Source organism: Pholcus phalangioides, unplaced genomic scaffold, assembly GCF_987345545.1.
Source record: "Pholcus phalangioides strain wild (caught in Gottingen) unplaced genomic scaffold, Ppha-v1.0 ptg000001l_1, whole genome shotgun sequence".
NCBI classification, from domain to species: Eukaryota; Metazoa; Arthropoda; class Arachnida; order Araneae; family Pholcidae; genus Pholcus; species Pholcus phalangioides.
The window spans coordinates 16,351,554-16,379,079 of record NW_028301594.1 but is presented as its reverse complement, the minus strand read 5'-3'; the positions used below and the strand labels follow the sequence as shown (position 1 = coordinate 16,379,079).

Below are 27,526 nucleotides of genomic sequence, written 5' to 3'. Positions count from 1 at the left end.
CTTTGAATGTGCTCCAAGCCACTTAAGTAATCGAGAAGTGTGCCACTCTGATCTCTCAAGCAGGGCCTGATTTCAACATGGGCATTTGCCCAGGGTCCCATGTTTTAAGTTCCCCCCCCCCTCTTAAATTTATAATGGTGTATATTTTACTCAAATTTTTTTTTATATAAATTTTATCTGGTAAAGTTTTGGAAAATCAAAGAATTTTTTCTAGATCACACCACACTATTTCCAAAGTACCTATTATTAGCAAACCCTACTAAATATCAATTTTGATATATACCCCAATCAGTAATAGACCTATTGCAATATTAACTCCATAACAAAAATAGGTTTCAATTTTGTTGGTTTTTTTATTCAATTTCACATCTTTTTGACCATAAAATGATTTATGAAATGATGACAAGAATGTTTGCATGTTTGTTCAACATGAAATCTTCAAATCTGTATGACAATTTTGCATATTTGCAATGCGAAACTTTTTCAGACAAATAGCAACAATTTTCAATCTTGGTTCAGGTTGTCGACACAATGCCACAAACGTTAAATAATACTAGAGGTTTAAAAAATGTTTTCAAATAATGAGTCAGATTGAATCATCATGCCCAAGTGGCGCAGTGGCAAGATACTTGTCTTTCACTAATGAAGGTTACCATCAAGGTCCATGGGTTCGAATCCGGGCATAGAACGTCAGAAGCAAGTTCTTTACCTACTGAGCCAGAAACGACCTCCGATGTAGATGGGGTCTTCATTTCCCACCCAACTCCACTGGTTGGAAATTGCTGTATGGCGATATATGACCGAAGTTGGTGTGTGGCAAAGTAGATTGAATCATCATTGCCAAGATCACCAATATCAAAATGTTCTAGAGAAAGGTCATTGTTATTAAGAAGTACAAAATCATCATTTCGCTCAAGTCTTTTGCAAGGAAAAACTGTCATCTTCAGATTTATTGTGTATTGAATTTTATTGCTAAGATAACTTAAAAATTAGATTTTCTTTATCATGCTATCAATGATTTTGGTCATATCAGAGTATGTAAAAAAGCACTACTTGTAAGATATTCATGGAGTATTTTACATTAAATTTCTCATTTAAAATATAAAATAGTGCAGATCCATTTTTTTATGTGTTTGCAAACAACAGTATTTGCTGTATTACAAGTACAACAACAGTACTTACTGTAGTTGCTGACATACCAAACACATCTTTGACCACAGTCAAAGAAGTGTGGGGGGGGGGAATTCCTTTTATGCAGAGGGTCCTATCCATTCAAAATCTGGCCCTACTCTCAAGTGATCTAGAAATATTCCATGAGCAGCCTGAGTGACTTCTCAATCTTTCATCAGTCACATATAGGGCCTATCTATAGTGTGTCCCACAATCGACTGACGGTTTTAAAAATGGGATAGCAAGGAAATGGTGACAGACGTTGAAGTCATTCTTGCAGAATATAAATGTGCAAAGTCAGAAATTTCCGACATTTCATTCATGTTGCAAGGAGATGTATAGTTATTAAAATTAAAAAATATATATTTTGGACACGCTCAAAAACTTGTTCCTACACGATATTAGGCAGGTGTACCAGTTTTTTTCCCAACTTTTCTCTTATTTTTGAATTTGAATATCTCATCAAATATTGCACACTTGGCAGTTTTTTCGGCATAAGGAGAGACAAGGCAACAACTTTCTAATTCGGTTTTTGGGCACAGGCAAGGCCATGGGGGACTTGGGGTGGGGGTCTGCCCCCACCTCGAAATGTAAGAAAATTACCTGAAAAAGGAAAAAAGGTGGCCAAATCTATTGTTGTGTGTGTGTATCACTTTGGCTTCCCCTCCCCGAGATGAAAGGGGCCCCCCTTTAAACAAAATTTCTGGCCCGAGCACGGAGTGCCTACAGACTACCCAGGCCTGCGGGTACAATAAAAAGTTAATTTTGTATTTTTTACTTTAATAACCATGCATCCCCTTGCAACATGAATGACATATCTTAAATTCCTGACTTTCTACATTTATATTCCGCAAGAATGACTTTCATGTCTGTCACCATTTTCTTGTTATCCCATTTTGAAAACCATCAGTTGATTGTGGGACACTGTATTTGCTATACAATCGATATAGGGACAGCCCCCCCCCCCCCCACCCATGAAAATCTTTTCCAAATTGTTTATTTGGTAATATGAGGCTGTTTCAGTCCTGTTTGCCTCAGATTATTGAGACTATTGTATTTGCCTTTGTGTTTTGAACATAAATGAACAGCATGGATAACAACAATGAATTTTATTTTTCTATGTATGAATATGTCTTAAACAATAATTACATCATCTGAGTAAAAAAACAAAAATAGGAGCAATCATCGTAGAAGAAAAACTTGTTTTGGGACTTCTACTAGCTTATGCACTGGGCTGTAACTATGTGCAGGCAATCAGTATTAAGGTGTAGAATGAGAATATCCATGAAGAAATCCAGGGCTAACATGTCAATTTATCGTTTTAATTTAAAATTAGTCTTGACTTTTATTTTACAGCGAAACCTTGCTACAACAATACTTGATATAACAACCATATTTTTTTTATAGGCAGTGTATTATATGATAATTATTGGTTTTTATTTCTCTTATCCAGTTTTATTTTTTATATTAGTTTATAGATATATTTAACATTCATATTTTTTATGAGCATCTTTTTTTTAGCCATGTATTTGGACACTTTGCCCTTATGGTCTTTGTATTTGTATTAGTAATTATTTTTTTACGATTTTTCAAGCCCTTCTAAACTATAAAATACAGTCCTCAAATTGAATTTTAGCTTAAGCTTTAAAAAAATTGTTACTTTGGGAGATTTGATTTTAAAATTTACTGCATGAAATTGAGTGAAAGTGACATTTTTAGTTATTAGTTATGGTAGGCCTATATTTTCATTATATAAGAAAAAAGTAAATTTTATAGTTCAGCACTTTAAAAAGAATTTGTCTTTGATACTGTTTCTCAGTTGAACATGTTATCATTATATGATTATTTTTGCAATTAAAATGAATGTAATTTTTTTCTTTAATTTTAGGGCCATTTAGGTAACAAACTGTGATGTTTCGTTGGAAGAAAGATAAAGATAAGGAGAAAGATGACAAAAAAAAGAAAGACAAGAAAGAGAAGAGTATGAAGAAACCGAATGATAAAGAACCGCTCTCACATGAAGACCTTAAAAGACTGGATGAAGTTCGTAGAAGTTTCATTAGTCATGTTGGAGATAGGCATGATGAAGATGGGTCAGAGAAACAGAGCAACAGCAGTGAATACAGTTTGAGCTCTGCCGCAGATTCGAGTCCTTCTGGTGGAAGTTTATCACATCTTGACCCCAATAAATCATGCAGCCCAACAAAAAGACCTCCAGTACCTCAAAAACCAGTTCTGCGAGTTAAACCACACCAATCCCAGTCCAAAACTGCATTAACGCCATCACCGCAAGGCAGTACATATTCGATGGTATCTTTACATTTAGGCCCGACAAATTTAACTAATGAGATGCTTGAAATCATGGATCAGATGAATCAAGAGTCCACCCGGAAAAGCCCACAGGCAGCTACTAATAAATCTGTGAGTCCAGTCAAACCAAGTGTGCCTCCAGCTCCCCCGTCACAAGTTCCACCTGGTGAACAAGGAGGTTATGGAGTTAGATGGAAATCATATGCTTTAGACTTACGACTGCCACCAATAACACCCATGAAGCCACCTCGACTTAGAATCTTAACAATACAAAGGCAACCATCTGGTGATTTTGGTTTTTCTTTGAGAAGAGCAGATATTATTGATCGTAATGCGGTTCAGGGAGAATCCAAACAGACAATAATATTCGCTGAACCGAGTAATATGGCGAAATCTAATGTGACTGGGCTTCTTCCTGGTGATCGTTTACTCGAAGTTAATAATGTGGCTGTTGAAAATAAAACCAGAGACGAGATTATAAAACTTATTTGCTCATCAGGTGATTCTGTAATTTTGAAGGTTCAACCAGTTCCAGAACTCAGAGAGTTAAATATACGTTGTGATATAGATGGAACTGATATGGAGATGACCGAGCAGAATATTAGGATGGGAACGTTGTCTAGAAGTGGTAGCAGACGCTTCAAGAGTGTGGTATGTGAGAATTATATAAAATGCATTTTTATAGGAAAAAAAATTTAGTTTATCTCCCGTGGTGCTATCTTTCATTTGTGCGGTTAAACACCTGCTAGAGGTAACCGGCTTATAACAAACAAAATTTTTGGTCCCAACCCTGTGAAATGTTCTTTTATTGGATGAGACGTTGCATTTTCCCTTGAAGTTCGTTTTAACAGAGGTTTGACTGTGGAACTGCTTATAACAGACACCTCATTAATGCACACCTGACATTAACATATACTTTTTTGTATCCTGTGAAATAGAGCTTTACTGCATTTCACTCCTTACTTGTGGACAACTTATTAACTGATAAAATTTTCAATCCTGTGGGTGTACTTTTCTAAAGGCGAATTCACTGCAGTTTATATGTTTTATCATCAGTTATAGTTTATGCCAGAGATGCAAAATTGCAGCCCATCTGCCAAATTCAATCCACCAAAGGGTCCTACATACCCCACAAAAGGTGTTTATAAAGAGAAGTATCACAATCCTCAGAATGTAATAAGTACACGTTTGTGACCTAATCCTCTCATTTCTAGCTTTTAGACTGTAAAGGTTGCGCACCCTTGATTTACATCATCAGTATTCATACATGATCTTCATCCTCTTTTTTATGATTTTTTTCATCTTCGATCTTCATGTCTTTTTTTCCCACTTGAAACTTTCTTAGAAAGGGAAAAAACTACATACATTGAATGTGATTTATTTTCATTTAGGGGGTTCTGATTTAATTCTTTCTAATGTAGCTCATGACATTCATCAACAGATGTATGGATTTTTTTTGTTCCATTTGATTGAAAAGTCTTTGATTAATTTAATTTTTTTTTTCTGCAGTAATTTCAAGTGGATCAGCTTCACAGCACATTTAACATTTTGTTAAGTTTCTGAAAAACTGCATGTATGTTTATAATGTGTTGTGATATCACTCAGAGAGCAGGCAGACCTTCAATATGGTGCTTACATAACATGAAAATTCAAGCATTTACCATCTTTACTTCAAAATATCGAAGACAAGTGGCAACACCAGCAAAAACAAGCACAACTCTGACAACATATATATGTTAAGGGCTCCGGAACACATAGTTCTGGCATGTACAGATATGTTAGAAATTCAGCAGAGGAATGTGTACGAGCTGCATGTACGGTTAAGAAGTAGTTGTAGTAGTAGCTATGTGTCATACTGATTATAGCACTATAGATCTCAAATAACCGAACTCTCAAAAAAAGCATGCATAACAGTTCGAAAGTAAAAAGGTACACAAAGTAAATCATGAACCCCCATGGTATACTTTACTCATTAAAAACCCAGGTTTTTTCACAATGGGAGTTCCAGGGAATATAGGAAGGTGATGTCCCTTTTTTTCTGAATGATATTACAGATGTGTCTGTCAAGAAATCGATCCCCCCCCCCATTCTTTTATAGTCAGATTACAGTTCGTACAAGCCTTAAAAATCATTATAAAAATTCCTTGAAAATCATTGCAGTCCTTGAAAGAATAATGAACTTTTTCAAATACTTAGGCCTATAAGTGATTGAATTTTTTTTTTGCATGAATTGCAGCATTAGAGAAGTTATAAACCACTGTAAAGGCATATGGCCCATTTCGGGCATTTGTCTAGCTCTGACGAACTTTTATAGTAGTCTACGATTCAGTTCCAGTCCTGTTTGGTATATATGCGAAATTTAGCAACGATCTGTCTAAAACTGTAGATTTGTATAAGGGACAGACATATAGCCGTACTTTCACATTTATATATAAGATGATTCATAGGATTGGGAAAATGATTTTATTACTTAGTTTCAGTAAACCATAAAAAATTTCAATAGGCTTTGTTGAAAATATATGGAGAATAATGGGACATTTTCATGAAAACTTAAGATGATCAAAATTACATGAAAATATGGGAATGTGCCAGGAAGTGCAGGTCATATAGTCGCTCTAAATATATAATTACACGCACACTAAACTACAATGACTTTTTTTAAAGCAAGACCTTTTCAGAACTTGACATTGTCTACAAGTTGGAATGAGAATTATAATTGTTTTAAAAAATTATATATCTTTAATAAAGTAAATTAACATTTCAAACTCGAAATTAAAAATAAGTTAATGTTAAACATAAATTTCAAGTAATAAAAAATTCAAGTAATTTCATTTTTTTTAAAAATCATGATTTTTATCAACCATGATATGAATGTCCTCCTTGAATTTTAAAATGTTGCCTAGAAAAGTGCTATTTAATAGTCCTTGAATTTTTTTACTTTCAAAGAGTATGAACCATGAATTAGGCTGGGATTACACTATAAAAGTTTTGTAAAAGTGCTTGTATAAAACTTGAAAAATACAATGATCGATTACATTCGAGCAAATGCAACCCATCTGTTATTGGTTGTATTTTTCAAGTTTTATAAAAGCACTTTTACAAAACTTTTATAGTGTAATCCTGGCCTTATAGATGTTACAGCTTTTCATATTTACTGAAATTTTCTGGGGATAAAAAAATTCAATTTTCATTAATTTCAACTGAGCTTAAGCCTTATGAATTATTTATTTTTTTAAAAATGATGTGTAATATGTAGCTATACGTAAAACATTGTTTCCTATGCTTTTGTGGGTTGTATTTTGGGAGAAATGCTGCTTAGCTATGTAAAGAAGCTTTCATACGTACCATTTCAAAATCAGTCTGTCTTTCTACCATGTCCTACATTATTTTTACATTCATTGATCGAACAAACTTTTGTCACAAATTCACATATTTTCTGTTATTTAACACTAGAAGGACCACACCAGTCATTTTGAAAATTTTTGATATTCTATCTTGATTTTTATAATGAACCAGATCGCTTAGAATGTTGAAATTTTACGACTTTTCCAAAAAATGCTCAAATATTTACACTGTCCAACTGTCATAAATTTAAAATAAAAATTGCTGCAATATTTTTAATTATACCTAGAAGGACCATCACTGGTCAATTTAACCAGTAACGTTATAGGCACTTTCATAGCCAGCTACCCAAATATTTAGTCGAATCATAGCATCAAATTTTTACTAATATAGATATGCTCATTTTGGCTAATTGAAAGCATCCTTAATGATAGACTAATTACAAAATAAAAATATTAATATGGGCAAAAATACAGTGATGCAAATCATTGAATCTTATCTGAAACTAGTAGAAATTTGAGCATGTGATGATTGTTTTTCTTCATCAATACTTGCTGAAATATTAAAGCAGAATAATACTACCTTGGTAGGTGTCAAAATAAAAGATCAAAAAGAAATTTCACTGGAAATTCATCAGAGACCCCTCTATATGAAATGCATTTACACATAAAAACCTTACATTTTGTGTTTTCTGGGTAAGAAAAATGAAAATATTCTTCTATGTTAGTGCACTGATTTATTGAAATATATATTCTTAAAGTGACAAAAAATTTCTGATACTGTCGAGCTTCATATAATGAAACAAAGTATAGTGTCGATCAGATGGCTCAAAAGAATTCTGTGTGCATATCATTTATTTGCCAGTGTACGTTTTCCACAACATTAGACGTAGCCTCAAGAAGTGCTTGGTTGATTTGTAGGGAAAACAATTATAGTACTGGGAAAGTTAATTTCCTTCTAGTTGAAAGTAGTGAAAAAGCTCAGAGACCTTTATTTGTTAAGGAATCAGAATTTCGTTAACAACAACAAGCACTACTGTACAGTAAAAAGACAGCAATGTCAGGTCCCACTATGCAATAACAAGCGATAAACTTTCAATTCATAAAATGTATTTCTAATGTAACAAAGGTATCAAAAAGTGTGAGGTGTGAATACTTCTGCAATTATAATGTTTAAAGTAAATATTTTTATCAGTTGTGCAACAAGGAACTTTTGGGTAGATAGCCTATTATATCTTCTTCAAACCTGAGCCAAAACACTTTTCCCCAGTTAATCAGTTATGAACTCACGTCAAAATTTTTTTCTAGATTTAATTTTGTTTATTGTATGTCAAAATAGCCTTTAAAGAGGGGAAAAAATTGTGAAAAATAATTAACATAATTAGTTAGGTACCCATATGCATTCCTCAAGTCTTAACTTCAAAAAATAATAATTAAAAACCGTTATAAACTGTTTAAAGAATGGTACACTTGTGTGTGCCTGTTGAGCAAAAGGGAGCTAAAAATGAAATTTATTTAGAAAACTTTAATAACCTAACTTAACATTCTGTTGCTCACCCACACTCGTATCTGTATTTAAACATGAAAATAACTTATGAAAATCAACCTCCGATCATTTTGATGGTATCTGTCCTAGGTAGAATGAAATGTTGGTCCTCGTGTTAAAATTGCATTTAGTCATATTGTATTCAATTGAATGAAGTAAATTTTAATCGTTTCAGGCAAAATCTGAACAGCAGTTGGAAATGGAAAAAACGTGTGTGCAAACTGAAATGGTGTGGGTGGTACACAAAGGTGGGTTTTCTGCAGCCCATCTCATTAAAACCGGACCTCAACCACCTGAAGGCAAAGTAAGAATAAAATTAGAATTCACTGGTGATGAACTGGAAGTTGATGAAGATGATGTAGAAAAGGTATTTTTTTTAAAAATTATTAAAATATATTTTTTGCAGTCACTTATTTCATTAGAGTTCTGTTTTACAAATGTCTTCCTTTTTTGTATATATCAAACATTCGTTTTAATAATATTTTATTTTCAAAAACAGACACTGAAGATGATTTTTCAAATTATGATCACCTCTCTTTTCAAGCAGTACGTGGCAATCGGTGTGGCTGAAAAATATTCTAGATTTTAATCAAAAACAATTTAAAGCATTGGAACTCTTGAATGATCACTTTTGCTCACTGTGAAATACATATCTTTTACACTCTCGTTTTTTCTCACTGATACAGAAAATCATGATTACTATACCCCATGGTGAAGCAACCAGAATCGTAGAGGTCAGGGCTGGAGAAATCTAAAAAATTTACATGCCTGGTTGGGCATGTAACATTAAAAATACATGCCTGAAAAACATTGCATAGTTTTCTCTTGAGCAAATTTTTCCCATGCATTTAAAACCAATGTGCTGGTATCTATTGATGAAAATATGCAGATAATATACAAAATTAAGAGCATTGCACTGCATTAATTTTTTTTTAATTACTTTGTTTGATGAAATCTCAAAATTTTCTACAACATTAAGAAATTTCCTGTATGGACTGATTTTGAACAATTTTCCCACTGAGTTTTGATCAGTGATGGCCATCTAGTCTAAAGCTGGTATCACATTAACCTTGACCAATGTAACCAATAAGTATATTGGTTACACTCAAGCAAATACAACTGATAACCTTATTGGTTGCCGCTGTGGTGGTCGAGTGGTCATAGTGACGGACTCTCATCGCGGGGACCCGGGTTCGAGCCCTACCGTCACCACAGTGGTGGTCAGCTGAAGTTGGTTTTCTGTGGTTCCCAACTTCAAGGCGTGAATGTGAGCTGATCTCCCCATGAAAAGTCTCGCCACAGAGAGCAACAGTTCTACAAACAGTACAACTATTCAGTCATTGCACTTCACTCACTTCACTTCTGAGATATAGATGGCAGCACTAAAAACATACATAACACTAGATACGCACTCAGACTGTTAGGTACACATACTTACGCTTCCGGCACAACTCACTAGGTAGTAAATTGCCTATGGCAATAGACCTGAGTTGTGCTCAGCTTGAAAAAAAAACAAAACCTTATTGGTTGCAGCTGTGGGGGTCGAGTGGTCATAGTGACGGTCTCGCATCGCTGGGACCCAGGTTCGAGCCCCACCATCGCCACGGTGGTAGTTGGCTGAAGGTATTTTCTGTGGTTCCCAACTTCAAGGTGCAAATGTGAGTTTATCTCCCCATTAAAAAATCTTGCCACAGAAAGCAACAGGCCTACAAACAGTACAAGTATTCAGACATTACACTTCACTTCTGAAATATAGATGGCACACTGAAAAATCAGACACAACACTAGATACAAATTTAGACTATTAGGTACTTACACTTTTGGCACAACTCACTAGGCAGTGAATTGCCCATGGTGATAGTCCTAATTTGTGCTCGGTTAGAGAAAAAAACCTTATTGGTTGGTATGCCAAGTTTGACAAAAAAAGTTTTTTTGCTAAAGAATGTGATTGTTTTGAAATAGTGATATTATAAAATAATAAAATAAAATATTTTTACCTTTTGCTATGGTTTGTATATTGTTGTAATTTTTTTTCATGGAAAATAAAGGTGAATCCTCAGCAGTTTGATTATATGGAAAATCTTGCTCAGTTGAGGCATATCAATGAATCGAGCATCCTTCACACATTACGACAGAGATATTGTTCCCAGCTCATTTATACCTATTCAGGAAACAATCTTCTTATTCTCAATCCTTTGCACACTCTGGCTGCATATTCTGAAAAGGTATGTGTTTCTGATTCATACTGAAAAATTATAAATATTTATTTATTTAAAAGTATATAAAATATTTGCTAAGTGTTTTTAACTTTAAAAAAATGGTTGACACATTGCCAATTTTTATTAATCCTGAAGGACAGTTGTCCTGTCCATATCTTCCTCTTGTATTAATTCTATTGTTTGTATATGAATATTATTTCAAAACACACACACACACTACAACTGATGTTTACTAGCTACTGATGCCAGGCTTTTCAAAAGTGTCAAAAAGTATACAGTACATTCTCTCTAATTTGGCGAACACCAGACTAGGCTTTGCCTGATTACTACAAGTTAACTGAAAAACCTCATTTAAATAGATATATAGTATAGATTTCTGCACGCAAACATGTAGTGACATGTTTTCTATGCTGGAAGAAAACCTGCCTAAAAAATGCCAGATTACTAGACAGGCCAGACTAGCGCACGACCGTATTATCGTGTCTATCAATCTGTTATCTTGAATTAATTGAAACTATAATACATGAAAGGTAGAGACAGCATGTAATATTTTTTTAGTACAGTCGGATCCCGTTATACAAAAATCTTGTTGTAACCAAAATGTTTCCGATCCTTCAAATCAGTTTACATAGGAACAATGTATTGCACAATTCTGGTATTACCAAATGAAAAATCCATTGTAACAAATTCGAAAACAAGTGTCGGGAAATTATCAAAAGAGTGGATATAGTTCTGTCTGGCAACTTTTTCCCTTATTGGGAAAAAAGGTGAAAAGAAAGGTTTGCACCACATCTTCTTTAGAAGATATTTTGTGTCATGCCAATTGCCCATAACTCTTTGCATTTTTTTCCCTATTCCCATTTACCTCTCCTGATTCAAATGCTGCTATACTGTTAGAGAAAAAGTTGTTCTCCTATGACTTCTTGGGTTGTGGGAAGAAATTTTAACGAATACAGTGCATGAAAAGGAAATCAAATCAGTGCTACGAGTGGCAAATGTTTGATATTTTTTCTGTTTCAAAATGAGTGAAAAATTCCTCGAAATGAAACAGTTTTCAGTTGAAGAAAAAATTAACATAATTTCTGAAATTGATGAGGGTGTAAAGAAAAACAACGTGGCATCAAAATAGGGCCATCTACTTTTTCAATGTTTCTGAAAAATCTGACAAAATTGGAATTGCAAATTCAAACAACAGTTATAGGATCCTGTAGGAAGAAGATCAGGCTTTTGAATTTTCAAGATGTTGATGCAGCTGTCTTTACCTGGTTTCAAGACATTCGTTCCCGAAATGTGCCAATAACCAGTCCACTCATACAAGAAAAAGTTTTGGAGTTTGCACGTGCTTTTGGATGCAAAAACTTTCAAGCAAGTGTCGGCTGGCTGCATCGCTTCAAGGAATGGCATGGTGTGGTAGCAAAGCAGATTTGCGTGAAAGCAAATTCAGTTGACATGAGAAATGTGAATGAATAGAAAGCTGGGGAAATAGCGAAAGTAATAAAGCCATACGATCCTTCGGATGTATTCAACACAGACAAAGTGGGAATCTTTTTTCAACTGTTGTGTAATAAAACTTTGACATTTAAAAATGACAAGTGCATTGGTGGCTAAAGCTCCAAGCAACACTTGACTGCTTTGTTTTGCTGCAACATGAATGGAACCGAAAAAAGAAAAGGTTTAGTGATTGGCAAATCTGTAAATCCATGGTGCTTGAAGAATGTGAAATCACTGCCTTGCGATTACAAATCAAGTTGAAGGGCGTGGATGACTACAGGAATTTTTAATGAGTGGCTAGTTCAGTTTGATGGAGAAATGAAACGAAAAAATTGAAAGATCCTGCTCCTTGTTAACAACTATATGGCACACAATAACCGCCAAAGCTAGAGAGCATTCACATCAAATACATGACTCCTAACTGCACGTCTGTTTTGCAACCACTCCACCAATGCATAATTAAGGGCATAAAAGGAAAGTACCGTACACAACTGCTGAGACGTATTCTTGATTAGCTTGATAATAAAGAAATCATTGTGGAGCCTGACGTCAAGCAAGCTATGGATTTGATAGCTAGAGCCTGGAAAAATATCGCTCAAATAGTTATTTGTAATGGGTAGAAGAAAGAAAATTTAATAGCAGCAGAGTTCTGTGAAACACTGAATAATGCTGATGAAATTGCACCCACCGATTTGCAGGCTTTGAGGAAATACATTGCAAAAGAAACTTCCATTCCGAATGGAGTGACGCTGGATGATTTTTTTTCCCTCCTACGATGACGTCTTCACTTTAGAACCATTAATGGACAATGATATCGTTCGTATGATACAAGAAAACAAAGAACAATCTATTGGAGACAGTAGCGATGAAGAAGAGCTTTCACAAGAATATATGTTTCCGTACCTGCAGCATCTGAAGCGTTAGCTAGTGTGGAGATTCTAAAACAATATTTATCAGCTCAAGAGAACCTTCCAGACCATTTGTTTGAGTATGTGTATACTTTAGAGGAAATTGTTGTTTCCTCGCTTTCTCCAATACTTGTGCAAAAGAAAATTACGGATTATTTGTTACAACAGGAGTTGGTTATAACAGGATTTGACTGTATAAGACTGCTTTTCTATGATGAATTTAAATGTTTAGTTGAAAAATAGTTACATTTTTTTAGTTTAAAGTTCAGTGTTTCTAAAGCTAGCAATTTATGTAGGATGGTTAATTCATCTATCAAATTCACTATATAATTATATAATTTAGTGACAGAATTTTCTTTCGATAGAAACCAATGAATTATAGTCTAATGCTCTTAATAGAAAGAGTATTCTCATAATCGTTTAACTCACTTTTTATATGATATTTTGCCTTCAGCTTTTCTAAAATATCTATTTTTGTTATTAAAATGTATATACAATTTTAATATCTGTATTAGGCGGGATTACTCTATAAAAGTTTGGTGAAAGATTTTTTATAAAACTTGAAAAAAACTAAACCAATAAGCCATTTGGTAACCGATACACTTATTCGTTACATTTTTAAAGTTTTATAAATGATTTTTTGTGAAACTTTTATAGTGTAATCCTGCCTTAGACTAAGATTGCAAGATATTGCAATATGTTTTATGATATTGGAATATATATATGCTTGTGATGTATATTATGATATTGGTTTTTTCAGGTCATGAAAATGTTTAAAGGTTGCAAAGACAATGATATGCCTCCTCATATCTATTCACTCGCCCAGTCAATATTGAACAGCCTCTTGAGAACTAGGCGTGATCAATCTATTATGTTTTTGGGTCGCAGTGGTAGTGGGAAGACATCAAATTTCAGACATATTCTTCATTACTTTGCATCTATTGCTGGTTCTTCTAAGCATCTGTTTACTGGTAAAACATTATTGTGTGATGTTTCTTGAGTATCTTAAATTATACCAATTTTGTATAGTTGTTGGTTGCTTCAAATTTTTTATATCATGATTTTAAATGTATAGCTGAAAAGCACAAAGCCATTTCCACACTTTTGGAAGTTTTTGGAAACTGCAGAACTATCCTAAACTCCAATGCAACAAGGTTCACCGAGCTGTTTACACTCGACTGTGATCATTCTGGACAGATTGTTTCAGCCTCAGTACAGGTAAAAGAGTGAATTAATTTAGAAATAGTTTCATTACTGAATTGACTGGCTGTTGTGCACTTCTAAGGAAAGAATAATTAAACCTTTAAAAGTCCATTTTTTAGAAATCAAATGTATAAAACTAAAGTGTTATTAAATTGAGAAGCTTAAAAATATTAGTATTTGCTGTTTGTAGTTCGAGTAGCTGTCATGTTATCAAAGATTTAGATATGTAAAACATTCTGTAAATTGGGGAAAAAATTTCAAGATCTCTAAATTTGTGTATGGTGTTGATATTAAATGTCAAGCTAAATATTATGATTCTCTCAGCTCCAACAATAATATATCACTGATTAAGAACTGAGGATATATCAGCTAAATATTCATGGATTTTATTTTATTTAGGTTTACATGTTAGAAAGAACTAGAGTTTGCCAACGTCCTGAAGGAGAACCAAATTTCCAGATATTTTATCAACTTTTAGCTGGAGTAGATGAGATTTTAAGGTATGCTGAATTCAGTAATTGAAGAAAACTCATGAAATAACTATGTTGAAATGCTTGATTGAACCTTTTGCCTTCAAAATGCAACCTGTCATTTTACTTTTTTTTGCCATGAGGGTGCTATCATGTGAGAAGAGATGCTTTATTTATTTATTCAATATTGTTTGGCAAAGGCCTATATAAGAGGATGTGGAAGTCATGTATGGCGAAAATGACGATTGATGGAACAGGAAAATTCGGAAATCGTAGTACAATCTACAATATTTGGTGGTAGATTGTTCCAGGCAATAAAAGTTCTTGGGAAGAAGTTAAACTTGTGACAATCTGAAGAGGCAAAGATGGGCTGAAATTTTTGGGAATGATTGAGTCTAACAGAGAAATGTGAGGGTTTAATTAGAATGTTGGAAGTGTTAATATTAAAAACCCATGGGGGATTTTGTAAAGAAAAGTTAAACGAGAGATAAGTTGTCGAGAGGAGAGCAGTTGGATATTGAGTTGGTACTCGAGTTCCTATGTGGAGACAGATGAAGACCAACAGTTGAAAATGAAGCGAGTGGACTTATTTTGGATAGATTCTGATTTGTCTATGTTGGTTTGGGCTATGGGGATCCCAGGATTCACAGGCATAGGAGAGAGCGGGGATAATATATGTCTGTTAGCACAAGTGACGGACATGACTGGTAGAGTTTTTCAGGTTGTGGCGAAGGAAAAAGAGTTTTTGGAGGCATTTATTAAAAATATAATCAGTGAAGGTTTCAGCAGAGATCGGAAGAGATTATAATGCCCAGGTATTTATAATAGGAAACCTCAGAGATCAAAGAGTTTATTGAGTAAGGGAAATTGTGGGAAATTCATTTACTGGTAACTTTCATAAAAACAGTTTTTGAGAAGTTGAGAGGCAATTCTCAGGTTGAACACCATTCAGAAATAATGTTAAGGTTGTGTTGGAGAGATTCTTGGTCGGAAAGATTGGACACTGTTTTGTAGATGACACAATCATCAGCGAAGAGTCTAATACAGCAGTTTATGGAATCGGATAGATCATTTATATAAATTAGAAATAGTAATGGCAAGAGGACTGAACCCTGGGGTGTGCAAGACTTGACCTGAAGGAATAGGGAGTTCTGGCCCTTGTGTGAGACAAACTGGCTACGGTTAATGAGGAAGGCCTACACCCATTTCAGCAGTTGAACATTTAGACAAAGGTTTGAAAGTTTTAGTAGAAGTTTGTTATGAGACACCCTGTCAAATACTTTGGAAAATCTAGGAAAATGATATCGGATAGAAGGTTTTTGTCAATAGTGTCTATTAAGTCATGTATGAAAAGTGTTAATTGGGTAGATACAGATAACAATGATCTAAATCCATGTTGGTTAGGAATGAAAAAGTTAATCAAGTCGAGGTGGGTATGGATATTCTTGGCAATTATGTGTTCAAAGAGCTTGCAGCAAGAGGAGGTGATTGCAATAGGTCTAAAATTGATAGGGTGGGACAGCGAACCTGTTTTATGGATGGGAATTATCTTATTAGTTTACCAGTCAGAGGGTAGATTAGAAGTATTCAGTGAGACGTTGAAAATAATGAGGAGGGGATAGTTACGAATTTCATCAGCACAGAATTTTAGGATATGATTGGAGATCTGATCGGGGCCAGTAGAGTGGGGTTTTAGAAGATTCATGAGAGCAGCTTTAAAAAAAGAGATGGGACTGGAGTTGTGAAGTGAATCAGAAAAGACGTATTGGGGTGTGTGGGATCAAAGGAAAAAACATAAGAGAAGGCCTGGTTAAATTTGGAGGCAATATCAATGGGAGAAGTTAGGTCCGAGTTAGAAGTTTTGAGAGAGGACGTACCGGCTGTTTTGGGGTGGAGAAAATTCCAAAGTTTTGAGGGATTTGTTTTTTAAGATAGGTAGGTAACGATGAGTGGGGAAATAAGGTCTTTAAGGTTACTAGTGGAGACCGAGATTTTGTTTCTGAGAGTATAGGAGTTGTACTTTAGAAAGTATAAAGATGAAATTTAATATACTGCCTGTATACGATTGAAGTATTTTTTTGTAAATAATCTCTGATTTCAACATTATATAACAACTAAATATTTCTAATGTTTAGCTGAAAATGGCAAGGGAAATTTTTGACTCAATTATTTTATTTAAATACTTGATTTCTTTCAGGAAGGAGCTTTTTCTTGAGGATCTCCAAGAACCTAACATGTTTATGACACCACTACAGCGAGTGAGTACTGCTTTAGTAAAAAAAATCATTGAATAGGTTTGATTGATTCTTAAGCTATAAATTGAGCATCCAACCTCTCTATATACCCAGTAATCAGCCAAAACTTTTTCCCATCGACTATTTCAGGCATGCACAGAAGGGACTGGAACCAATTATATGTGGATACAGCTATTCTATTGTATAGTTACTCACATTGTATAATATTTATGATAATGAAAGTTGTTAGATATGTTTGTAGGGCTTGTTCAATTGATTGTTCATGTAGAGTTATCTACTACTAGCACTTAACTGTCTATGGCACCTCGTACACTTTTTTCTGAGAAATTTCTAAGGAATTGTTACATGCAATTATGTGTTGTGTGTTGTTATGCCTGGCTCTAACGTATTCACGTTGTTGGAGATATGCTTGTTTGATGTTATACTGGTGCTGTCTTCCATATTTTGAAATGCAAATGGCAAATACTTAATCAGGGTACTCATTAATACAAAATCGGGGTATACTTCTGAATTGAATGCTATGAAGCGTGTGTTTAATCTATAATCATTCCATTCAATAGCTGCCTGGCAAAGCTAAGTACTTCCACCACAAATTATTATGAGTGTCATTTAAGCACAGTCATTTGGAATCAATTTTAAACTATATTGCTTAATTGTAGCCTAATTCAGTAAAATTATCAATCTGGTCTTCAACTGTTAACAAGCTACATTTGATGGTTTAACGAGGCCGGTGAGTCACTAGCCCATACTATGCACTTTATCAAAGAGCTCGGCAAGCAACAAATAGCCTATAGGCCATATGTTGAATAACCCTAAAAATCATCAGTTTTCTTGTTACCTAGTTGTAGTATTCACCAAACAATATGCTACTTCAAATGTTGCATTAAGACAGATACTGAAATATGAAAAATTACAAGAAAGTGAAATTTTTCTTCTTTTTTTTACCATAGTGCTGCATTTACCACTTACAGTGAGCTCACAGTTTTGATGCCCCCCCCCCCCCCCACTCTGTTGTATGCAGTTTATTTTGAGAAATACTTTATTTAATCATGCAATCAATCTTGAATATTGATTTCACTTCTGAATAATGCATCTTTAGAATAAACTTAAACAATGTAAGCATAATGCAATGCAGCCTGTATGTTAAAAATAAACATTCATATATGCAATACTTCTAATTATAGGTAACTTGATATTTTTCTCACTGATTTCACAGTGCAGAAAAACTAAAAAAAGTTTAGATATTGTTTTATTTGTATTGAATCTTTTTTTCAGGAGGAGGACAAGAAGAAAGCTTGCCTGTCATGGGCATATATTTGTGCAGCTTTTCAAACACTTGGTGTTCAGTCTCCTGAAGTTAAAAGTCTGTGGTATATCTTGGCTGCAATATATCATATAGGAGCTACAGGGGCTTCCAGAGGTGAGTGGAAAATGTTTTCCATTCAACTACGCGTGAATAAATTCCATTGCAAAAAAGCTTGTATTGTGCACAAAGGGCCAAGCTCCCCCTATTTGATACCATTTCTATTAACTATTTATAAAAATATTGGGCTCAAGATGCCCCCCCCCCCCATAATTTTTTTAAAATAACTCTGTCTATGTTCTATTCTCATATTGCTTGTAGCACTGAAACTTCAGTCTTATTTTGATGTGTTGAGAGTCTCACTGCACGAAAAATTCAGAAAATAAGTGTTTAACTGTGTGTAACTGTTTTTTTGGGAGAATTCAGCTATAATTTGGTTCAGATAATTCAGATCAGTTCATTCATATTGATGTACATTAGCGCGACCTCAAAGTTTATAGAGAAAATTTCAATTATCATTCCACAAAGCAAAAAAAAAAATTATATATATATATAAAGTTGCATTATGTATTATACAGTTTTGTTACAGTACTTATATTAAACTGATGAAAATATATGATGTACATGGGCCATTCGGAAGATTAAAAAAAATTGTTTTCCCTCTCTCCTGTAATCTACAAATAATATTATTTTGTAGGTGCCAGCGGCAGGTTACAATTCACTAAACCTCAGAGTGCACAGAGAGCTGCATCACTGTTGGGAGTTTCTGTGGAAGAACTGGCCAAATCAGTGTTTTCTTCAGAACAGAGTGGTCCAGTTTCTGGAAAAGTCTCTCCAAGGTATAAAAAGTAAAGGATATCATGTGAGTTGTCCAGTTGCAAAACTCGTTAAGTGCCAACCTGATTTTTTACAAAAAGAGGGAAAAAAACTTTTGTAGAGAGGGAGTATTTTTCGATCTGAAATTAAAAATTTTAACAGCATAACTATTTATATTTCAACAAGTGTCAGCTCAAAAAATACACTCTGCAAAAGTTTCTTTTTTACTTTCTGTAAAAAAATTTGGTTGGCACTTAAGTTTTCCAACTGGACGACTCATGTATCTTTGAATGAAGAATTGAATTTTGATAAATCAATAGTTATCTCTGTAAATAACATAGTACAAAAAGCAACTTTGGGCTAACCAACTGATATGATTGTGAACTAACTTAATTTAAGGCGTGAAAAAAGAAAATTTGGTCACGATAAAGAAAATGTAGGTTTTAAATTTTTAGTTTGATTTTTCATGCCAGCAAATTCTGGAGTGCCAAACAATATTCTACTTTTTTGGATGTCTTTCCCATTTATAAATTTGTCATTTTACGAACTAATTTGAAGATTCAAACAAGTTCGTTAAAATGAGTGTCAAATGTAAACATAAAAAGTTTTAAACAAAATTAAAAAAGTCACAAAGAATGTATATCTTGAGATTATTTTTTCGGTAAAGAAAAGTGACTCCACTTTGTATCTCGAACACTATTGGAAATATAAAATTTTCAGCTTAATTTAGGAATTATAGTAGCAAAAATTTAAATTCATCTTTAGTCATAACTTTGTATTCTAATATAATTGTATATAATTAATTATAACGTATATAAAAAAAATATTTTATTTCAGTAGAAAGCAAGCATTCTGCTTACATTTTTGTATATTGTTTTGCAGATCTGGAGATAGTTCAGCTGAAGCTATAGAATGTCTTCAAGCTTTTGCTATGGGATTGTATAATGAAGTGTTCAATCTTTTGGTTTTCCTAATGAATCGGTAAGTGCTTGTTTTATTTATTATTATTTTGTTCTTTCCTAGAAATCATAATTTTTTCTTTGATAAAAAACAGTTTTTTTCTTTACAAGTAAATTGAATAAAAATGTAAGAGTGTTTAATCCTGTAAATTTAACTAAAGAAAATTGCTTTTACGAGAGTTTCTTTCTATTATTTTAGTTCTTTAGGTGGCAGTGGTAGGAGCATGGCATCAATTCATGTACTGGATTGTCCTGGTTTTCAAAATCCAGCTACTTGTGGTCGTGTTATGGGAGCTAGCTTTGAAGATCTCTGCCATAACTATTGTCAGGAACGCTACCAACTGTTATTCCATGACACAACATTCCTTACACAGCAGGAGCGATACATGCAGGTGAACTTTTTCTTTGAAATTTGAGATTACTAAAAAAGCAATTTTGTTTTCATATGAAATAATTCTGTGAAAAATTTATCGTAATCAATGTAATTAATGATCTATTTTTTTTCCACTTCATGAAATGATTACGTAAAAACAATCACGTAAATCAGTTACAACAGCATAGTAGTATGTATATTTTGGGTTCTTATACAAATTATGCTTGCTCAAATAAAAACTTTTCATGAAATTTGAAAAAACTTATTTCACCTTCATGCAATGAGAAAATTAAAAAAAATATATAATTAGATTCATGCTGATCAAAACAAAATAAACTTAACATTTTCTTTCAGAAATGATGTGAAATGTATAGTATGTATAAATGTATAGTATTTTTATGTTTTTGTTTCATTCGGCTTTAAAGCTATAAAAATGTACTTTTAAAACTCTTTCTATATTCACAGGGCTCGGCACGGGTCACTTTTTTCCCTAAAAGTCACTTTTTTAGAAGCTGGTCACTTTTATTACCTATTTTCGGGCCCAGGTCACTTTTTCCACTTTTTTTAGCAAAAAAACCTCGGTCTCGCGCGCTTTTCGGCTGTCAGTGTTTTTCTTTTCTTCAAGGAGGAACTTGACCGGTTCAAGGTCGCTAATTTCCTCCCTCCCTTCATTGAACTACGATCGTACAAGGAACCCCCTATATATATATATGAAGGCGTCTTAATCTTCCCGGGAGCATACCGTGTGACGTCAGCATAACTTGATTTCAAGGCGCTTGGAAAGAAAGCTCCTTATAGTTAAGAGTCGTCATTTTATGGAAAAGCCGGTCGGAAAAAAATAGCGTAAAAGGCGTATTTACAACAAAGAATTTTTTCCCCTCCTCTACTACCATTCTTTCTTATTTCCCCACTCGTTCTTTCATTTTCATCTTATTTTAAAATTGATCCTTTATTTTATTTGTTTTAAAAAGTTTTAGCCCTAAGGGCCGAATTCCTTTCTTGGAGCATCGAGCAAGTTACATTTGTTGTTTGTTCTATCGTTACTTTCATTAATTTTTTTTAATATTTGAAATGACGATTTAAAGGCTCATTTACATTGAGCGAGTTTATAAAGAGAGCCCATGCAGAAACTGACTTACGCGCAGCGGGAGAATACCAAAGCGCGCATATTAAAGATGCGTACTATTAATACGTATTAAGCGTATTATTAGTACGCTTTGGAGAATACTCTTGTAGCTGGCCAACGTTAAAGAAGCTCGCAAGTATTTTGAATTTACTTACAATAAAAAAAATATCATCCGACTGAAAATCGCGATCTATCTAGAAATAAAATTCGTACTATTTTTCTAACTGGATTTAAATCTCAGCAAGAAACCGTAGCCCCAGATATGATCAAAAGGAGAACTATTTATGAAAAGATCACAGAATCCTGCAATTCAACGTCTATGGAAGGATGACGTCGCTCTCTGCTACCATACGAAGGTTTTTAACAACTGGCTGTTGCGAAGATATATTTTGGAAAGAGAGAAAATTCAACTGCCCCTGCTAGGAATCGAACCCACGTCCTTTCACTTTCCGGTTGAATTTTCTCTTTCCAAAATATATCTTCACAACAGCCAGTTGTTAAAAACCTTCGTGTGGTAGCGGAGAGTGACGTCATCCTTCCATAAGTCGCCATCTGATGGCAACGTCAGCAGTTGTGAGCTTGGCCTGAGTCTGGTCTGGCCGACAATGTACGGTCCTTTTCAGTGTACACGAGCTCCAAGGAAAGATTCGTTGCCTCTGTAGTCTAGTGCGTTCACCCGGAAAGTGAAAGGACGTGGGTTCGATCCCCCGCAGGGGCAGTTGAATTTTCTCTCTTTCCAAAATATATCTTCGCAACAGCCAGTTGTTAAAAACCTTCGGATTCAACGTTTAGTTTAACCAAATCAGATGAAAATTGGTCATCAGGCTGATGAAAACTCAGTTAACGTGCATGCGAACCGTACATAGAGGCGGATTTAACTGTGGGCACACTGACCGCGCCTTTGGCCCTTACTTTATACTTTTTTCCTAATTTAAGGGGCGTAATATTAATTTTTTTTTAAGCCCGGGGCCGTCATCAACTGACCTTTATCCGCTTCTGGTCGTAACTTAATTTAGAGCATCTTCACGATGCTGATTGTTGACTTAATATCGACATATTGCGCTCCATTCTCGGTGTTGTGTAAAAAAAATCCCCTTTTCAGACCTCGGAAGTTATTACAACGTTTTTGTCTCGAGTCGCTGTTATGACCGCAATAGGAGAGGGCGGGGTCTGGTTCCACGGGTGTTGAACGAGGAAGGGTGCCGAGTTTACTCTTTTTTCCGTTATTAAAAATGGATACCGGCCCCGGGCGATAGTAAATTTTCGTACGTACTTGCGGCCCGGGTTGCTACATACCGTGATCAAATCCAAAACTGGGGGGGGGGGGGGCAATGCCTCGAATGGAATTTTTGATGGAATGGTATATTTAAGAAAAGGAAATAAATTCCTTTGCAAAATTATCGAATTTTGACAGTCAAGGGGCAGTAAAATTACATTTCCCCTCCAGAAAAAATATCGTATTACGGCCATGGTAAATCGAGTGCCCCGGGTGGGGGCGAATTCACTGTTTTTGTTCTTTGAAAATTACGGGAGGAGTCCGAGCTAACGTGGCGACTTTATTCGCGCTAAAATAGGTAGCCCTGACAGCAGCATCCATAAACTCTATCAACCGCATTTATAAAATTCGTATGTCGTTGATTCGATTTTTGTGTTCATTTTATCCTAATTTTCCGTATTTCCCGATATATTTCTATCGATTTTCGCATATTGCCGCATATTTGGTTGATTCATGTTATAAATTATATATTTTTTTGTAATTTTATGTTCCCTTTGTCAGCCATCTTGAATTGACCGCCGCAAAACGGCGATTGGTTGGCGCGGAAAAAAGTCGCCACGTTGGTGCTTACAAGGTTCATGGGAAATTTACCGGGGAAGACCGCGGAGTCTTTTTCTGTTAAAAATTACGGGGGGGGGGGCAAAATTATATTGTTTCTGGGTAAAGTAGTAAATGTTTTTTTTGCAGGGGTGTATGTTGTGTGTAAAAAAAAAAGGAAAATATATATTTACAAATTTTTCTCTCAAAAACCAAACAATTTCAAAACTGATTTGTTTTCTCCCTCACCCAAGGGCAGTATTATTTTGGAGCCTCCTCCGCCTGTAAAAGAGTAGACCCACCCACCCTTCCCAGTCCAGCCATAGGTGCAGATAGACTTGAAGGTCTTAGAGGTGCGGCAGATGACAATTGATATACATCATGTATACATCAGTAGGCTCTGCCATTGACGTTGGGGGGAGGATAGATTGCCCTCCCTCAACGTATAAGGGGCCGTTCAAGCATTACGTAAGCAAATTTTTAGCTATTTTTGACCCCCTCCCTCCCCCCTATTGTCAGCAAAATTTCGTCATCAGCTCTGCCCCTCTGAATCCTAACTCGTATTTTCATAAAGGGTGGTTGATGACGTAAGCATTATCGAAATCCCCCCTCCCCCCTTGTCATCAAAAGTCAGCAAGTCAGAACCCCCTCCCCCCTCCATCGATGATGACGTAATACTTGAACGGCCCCTAACAATTAAAATAATTTAGTTAATTTAATAATTTAAATGATTTATTTAATTCAGTAGTTTAAGTAATATTTTAATTTAATAATTTAAAATAATATTGTTAAAAATGTAATTTTAGTTTTTTTTTAAATCAATCATTATAGTAAATTTCTTAAAATTTGTTGGAAGATATTATACAAACCTCATTATGTAAATCAATTTGTACTAGTTAAAAAAAGTTTGAGTACATTTCGTATACTGTCATTCATAGCATAACATAATGAAAAATTCACTAGGATGTAGAAGGGACAAATTCTCTCATCAAATTTTGTGTTATTTCATTTTTTTTCCCTTCTTTGAATGTGAAAATTTTTTCCCGTTTTGAAGTTTTTCCTGCTTAAATTGATTTTAAGATGGGTTGTGGATAGCAATATGGGCCATTCAAGTATTATATAAGCAAATTTTTAGCCATTTTTGACCACCACCCCTCCCCTGTCAGCAAAATTTCGTCATCAGCTCTGCCCCCCTGAATCCTAACTCATATTTTCATAAAGGGTGGTTGATGACGTAAGCGTTATTCAACCTCCCCCCTTGTCATCAAAAGTCAGCAAATCGGAAACCCCCTCCCCCCCCATCTATGATGACGTAGTACTTGACCGGCCCCTATGGGGGGGGGGGAAGGCATTGCTACTGTTACTTAGAAAGGATGTAATGTTACTCTCTCACACATAGTTGTTGATAAATTTGATAAGTTATTCAAAACTTTTCTGGTTAGCAGAATGCATTCGAGTTTGATTTATTTCACACTACTATATGTAAAAAAAGCAATTTCGATGAGCTCCATTGAAATACAAAGTTGAGTGAAAACTAAATTCAATTTCAATTCATTCAATTTGGTAATAATCAAAATTCATTGTCCATTTGGTCTCTTTCTAAAATTATTTTGGTCACTATTGGGTCACTTTTTAAACATTTTGGTCACTATTTGGTCACTTTTTTAAATATTTTGGTCACTATTTTCACTAGTTTTGAGGCCATGATCCGTGCTGAGCCCTGTATTCATCTTTTATTTTAGTACTTGTATTTTTGCAAGTTTTATTAATACTAGCATTTACGATAAAAAATAATGTGTAAAACAAAGTACAGGATGAGCAAAAAGTCTGTAGAAACTTTAAAAATTCATAAAAACCGGAAAAATGGTTTGCTGGGTTATCATCGCTAGGTCACAGGAATTTTTTTAAGACAGGAAAAAATGTCAAAAACAGCCGATAGGAGTGCTGACGTACACAAGTCAAAGAAAAGATACGAAAATAATGAACAGAATGCCTCCAAATCGTTTATTACAGCAGTATGTATTCCACATGACCACCATCATCACCACAGGGAATAACACATTGCAGGTGAGTCATAAATCCAGCAACAACAGAGTGCAGCAGGTCCACATACACGGTTTACAATGGTGAACTTGTTGTGGATGAGGAGCGCAAGGTCTTATAACCATCTCATTTGCATATTTCCACAGAAGTCTCTTTTGTACCAGCGCCACCTGTTGGTTGTTTCCTGAGTTTTTTCCCTTGTTTTAAAAAAATTCCTGTGACCTAGCGATGATAACCCTGGAAAACGTTTTTTTATTTCTGTTATTTTTCCAGTTTTTATGACTTTTTAAAGTTTCTACGGACTTTTTGCCCACCCTGTATATGTATAAAAGAAAAATAGTATATATGGCATAATATAAATAAAAATGTCATTTGTGTTATATGGTTTTAAAACTTTCAATTGTGGTAGGTTTATGACTGGTCTGTTTGAAACAATTGTGTAAACAAGAAGGAAGCTATACCTGTATTTTTTATATTCTTTCATAGATAAATTATAGTTTTGTTGGTAAATTTTAGTTTTAGATGATGTGGATAATTTATTCAATCTGTTATTTAAAAAAAATTCTTTAAAAAAAAAGGAAAACATTGATTGGAACAAAGATGCATTCCACATTCCAAGTCCTGCTGGTTTAATCAATGTGATAGACCAAACTCCACAACAAGGTGCTTTGAGAGCTTCCACCACAGATCTGCGTGAAATAGGAAATCGGGGGCTTTTGTGGCTTCTAGATGAAGAATCTCTTTTTCCAGGTGCTACTGAAAAGTCATTCCTTGACAAAGTATTTGCTCATTATTCTGGAAAAGGTACTGAAATTTCCAATGGGTGATTAAGAATTTAATTTTTATGGTTTTTGCGTAATGGTATTTTTAATAATGAATGAGAAGGATGAATATTATGATATAAGTGCTTTTCCACTTTGAACTTAAAATAGTCGTGAGGTTATACTGATTCATTATTTGAATCAAGGTTGTGGCATTTCATGGCAATTATAGACCTGCCAGCTCTCCCGATTTTTTTACCTTCCTCCTGCTCTCCGGATTTGTTAAAATTTCTCCGGATTTCGGTAGAACATTAGATTTTACGCGAGCTTTCACGTTGTCGTGGCTTCAATGGTTACCGTCATCGTTAGGGAAAACACCCATAAAGGACAGCTGTGGTCATTTTCATCGAGCAGTTGTAAAAAAAAAAGTCTCTGTGACCGCATTTAAGCAACTGACAAAGACATGACTTCGTTTTCATAGCGTTTATTGGCAATCATTTATCAGGGGCATGACCTTGGTTGCAGAAATTCCTGTATAATTGTTATTGTATTCCATTAACAGCCGTGCAGTAAACACAAGTTTTTTTTGTCAGCAGCTTTGTATTTTGAAGTTTTTTAAATTATTTCCTCCGATTAAAAATGTCTTCAGAAAGAAAATATAAAACTATATAAAGCTTTTAAGATTTCAATATACCCAAGATTATCAATTATTGATAACATCCACGAAATGAAACACTTATGTTGTATGAACAGTATTTCTCTATTCTGCATGGAAAGACTGACATGGAATTATATTCTGCTCAGGGGCAATGCAGAACCTGCCTTGGGGTGGGGGGGGGGGAATAATGTAACTTTTTCTTAATTGATTTGAAGAAAAAAAATTTTTTTGCGAAATTTTTTTTTTTATTGAGTCTATGAGGGACCCCCCCCCATCCCCCTCGGGAGAATCTCTGGATTTCAAAAGTTGGCACATCTGCAATTATATTTTCCATAAAAATGTGGGACCACATCAAAATTTTGAAGCATGCAAATGAAAAAGGACAATGTTCAGAATTCATTCAGTAGTAGATTGCCTTTTGGCAATATGACCAGAGTTGGTATGCTGTGAACAAATAAAATATAAAGCTCTATTTAAAATATGAACAATGCAGGTGAAGTGTACCCAGAATAGGCAGGAGAAGTGCAAAAACATCATAATGAATAATATCTTGCTGCATGCTTGTGTTAATCACATGGCTATATTGGCATTGCAAAAAAAATGCCCAAAGGATCATGCATGTAGTCCTGCAAGCCTTCAAAGTAGTTTCCAAGAGCATCCAAAACACTGCCAATGGTATCGAAGACATCAAATACAGTAAAACCCCTTTTAGCTGAGACCCCCTGATGCAGTCACTCCTCCTTTACGGCCAAATAATAATT

The 27,526-nt window shown here is 34.7% G+C and overlaps 1 protein-coding gene across 2 annotated transcripts in view; it reads left to right on the top strand.

The window, feature by feature from the left end:
- Positions 1–27,526, top strand: part of LOC149089960 (unconventional myosin-XVIIIa-like) — a 105,159-nt gene that overhangs the window by 1,749 nt on the left and 75,884 nt on the right. For both annotated transcript variants that reach the window (XM_089231455.1, XM_089231463.1), the window contains exons 2-13: positions 3,059–4,131; positions 8,543–8,734; positions 10,416–10,592; positions 13,746–13,956; positions 14,061–14,203; positions 14,588–14,688; positions 16,856–16,916; positions 18,189–18,333; positions 18,914–19,055; positions 19,915–20,013; positions 20,191–20,383; positions 25,925–26,150. In XM_089231455.1, coding sequence (XP_089087581.1) covers positions 3,082–4,131; positions 8,543–8,734; positions 10,416–10,592; positions 13,746–13,956; positions 14,061–14,203; positions 14,588–14,688; positions 16,856–16,916; positions 18,189–18,333; positions 18,914–19,055; positions 19,915–20,013; positions 20,191–20,383; positions 25,925–26,150 — 2,740 coding nt within the window. In that variant the 5' untranslated portion in view covers positions 3,059–3,081. The remainder of the gene's footprint in view (positions 1–3,058; positions 4,132–8,542; positions 8,735–10,415; positions 10,593–13,745; positions 13,957–14,060; positions 14,204–14,587; positions 14,689–16,855; positions 16,917–18,188; positions 18,334–18,913; positions 19,056–19,914; positions 20,014–20,190; positions 20,384–25,924; positions 26,151–27,526) is intronic.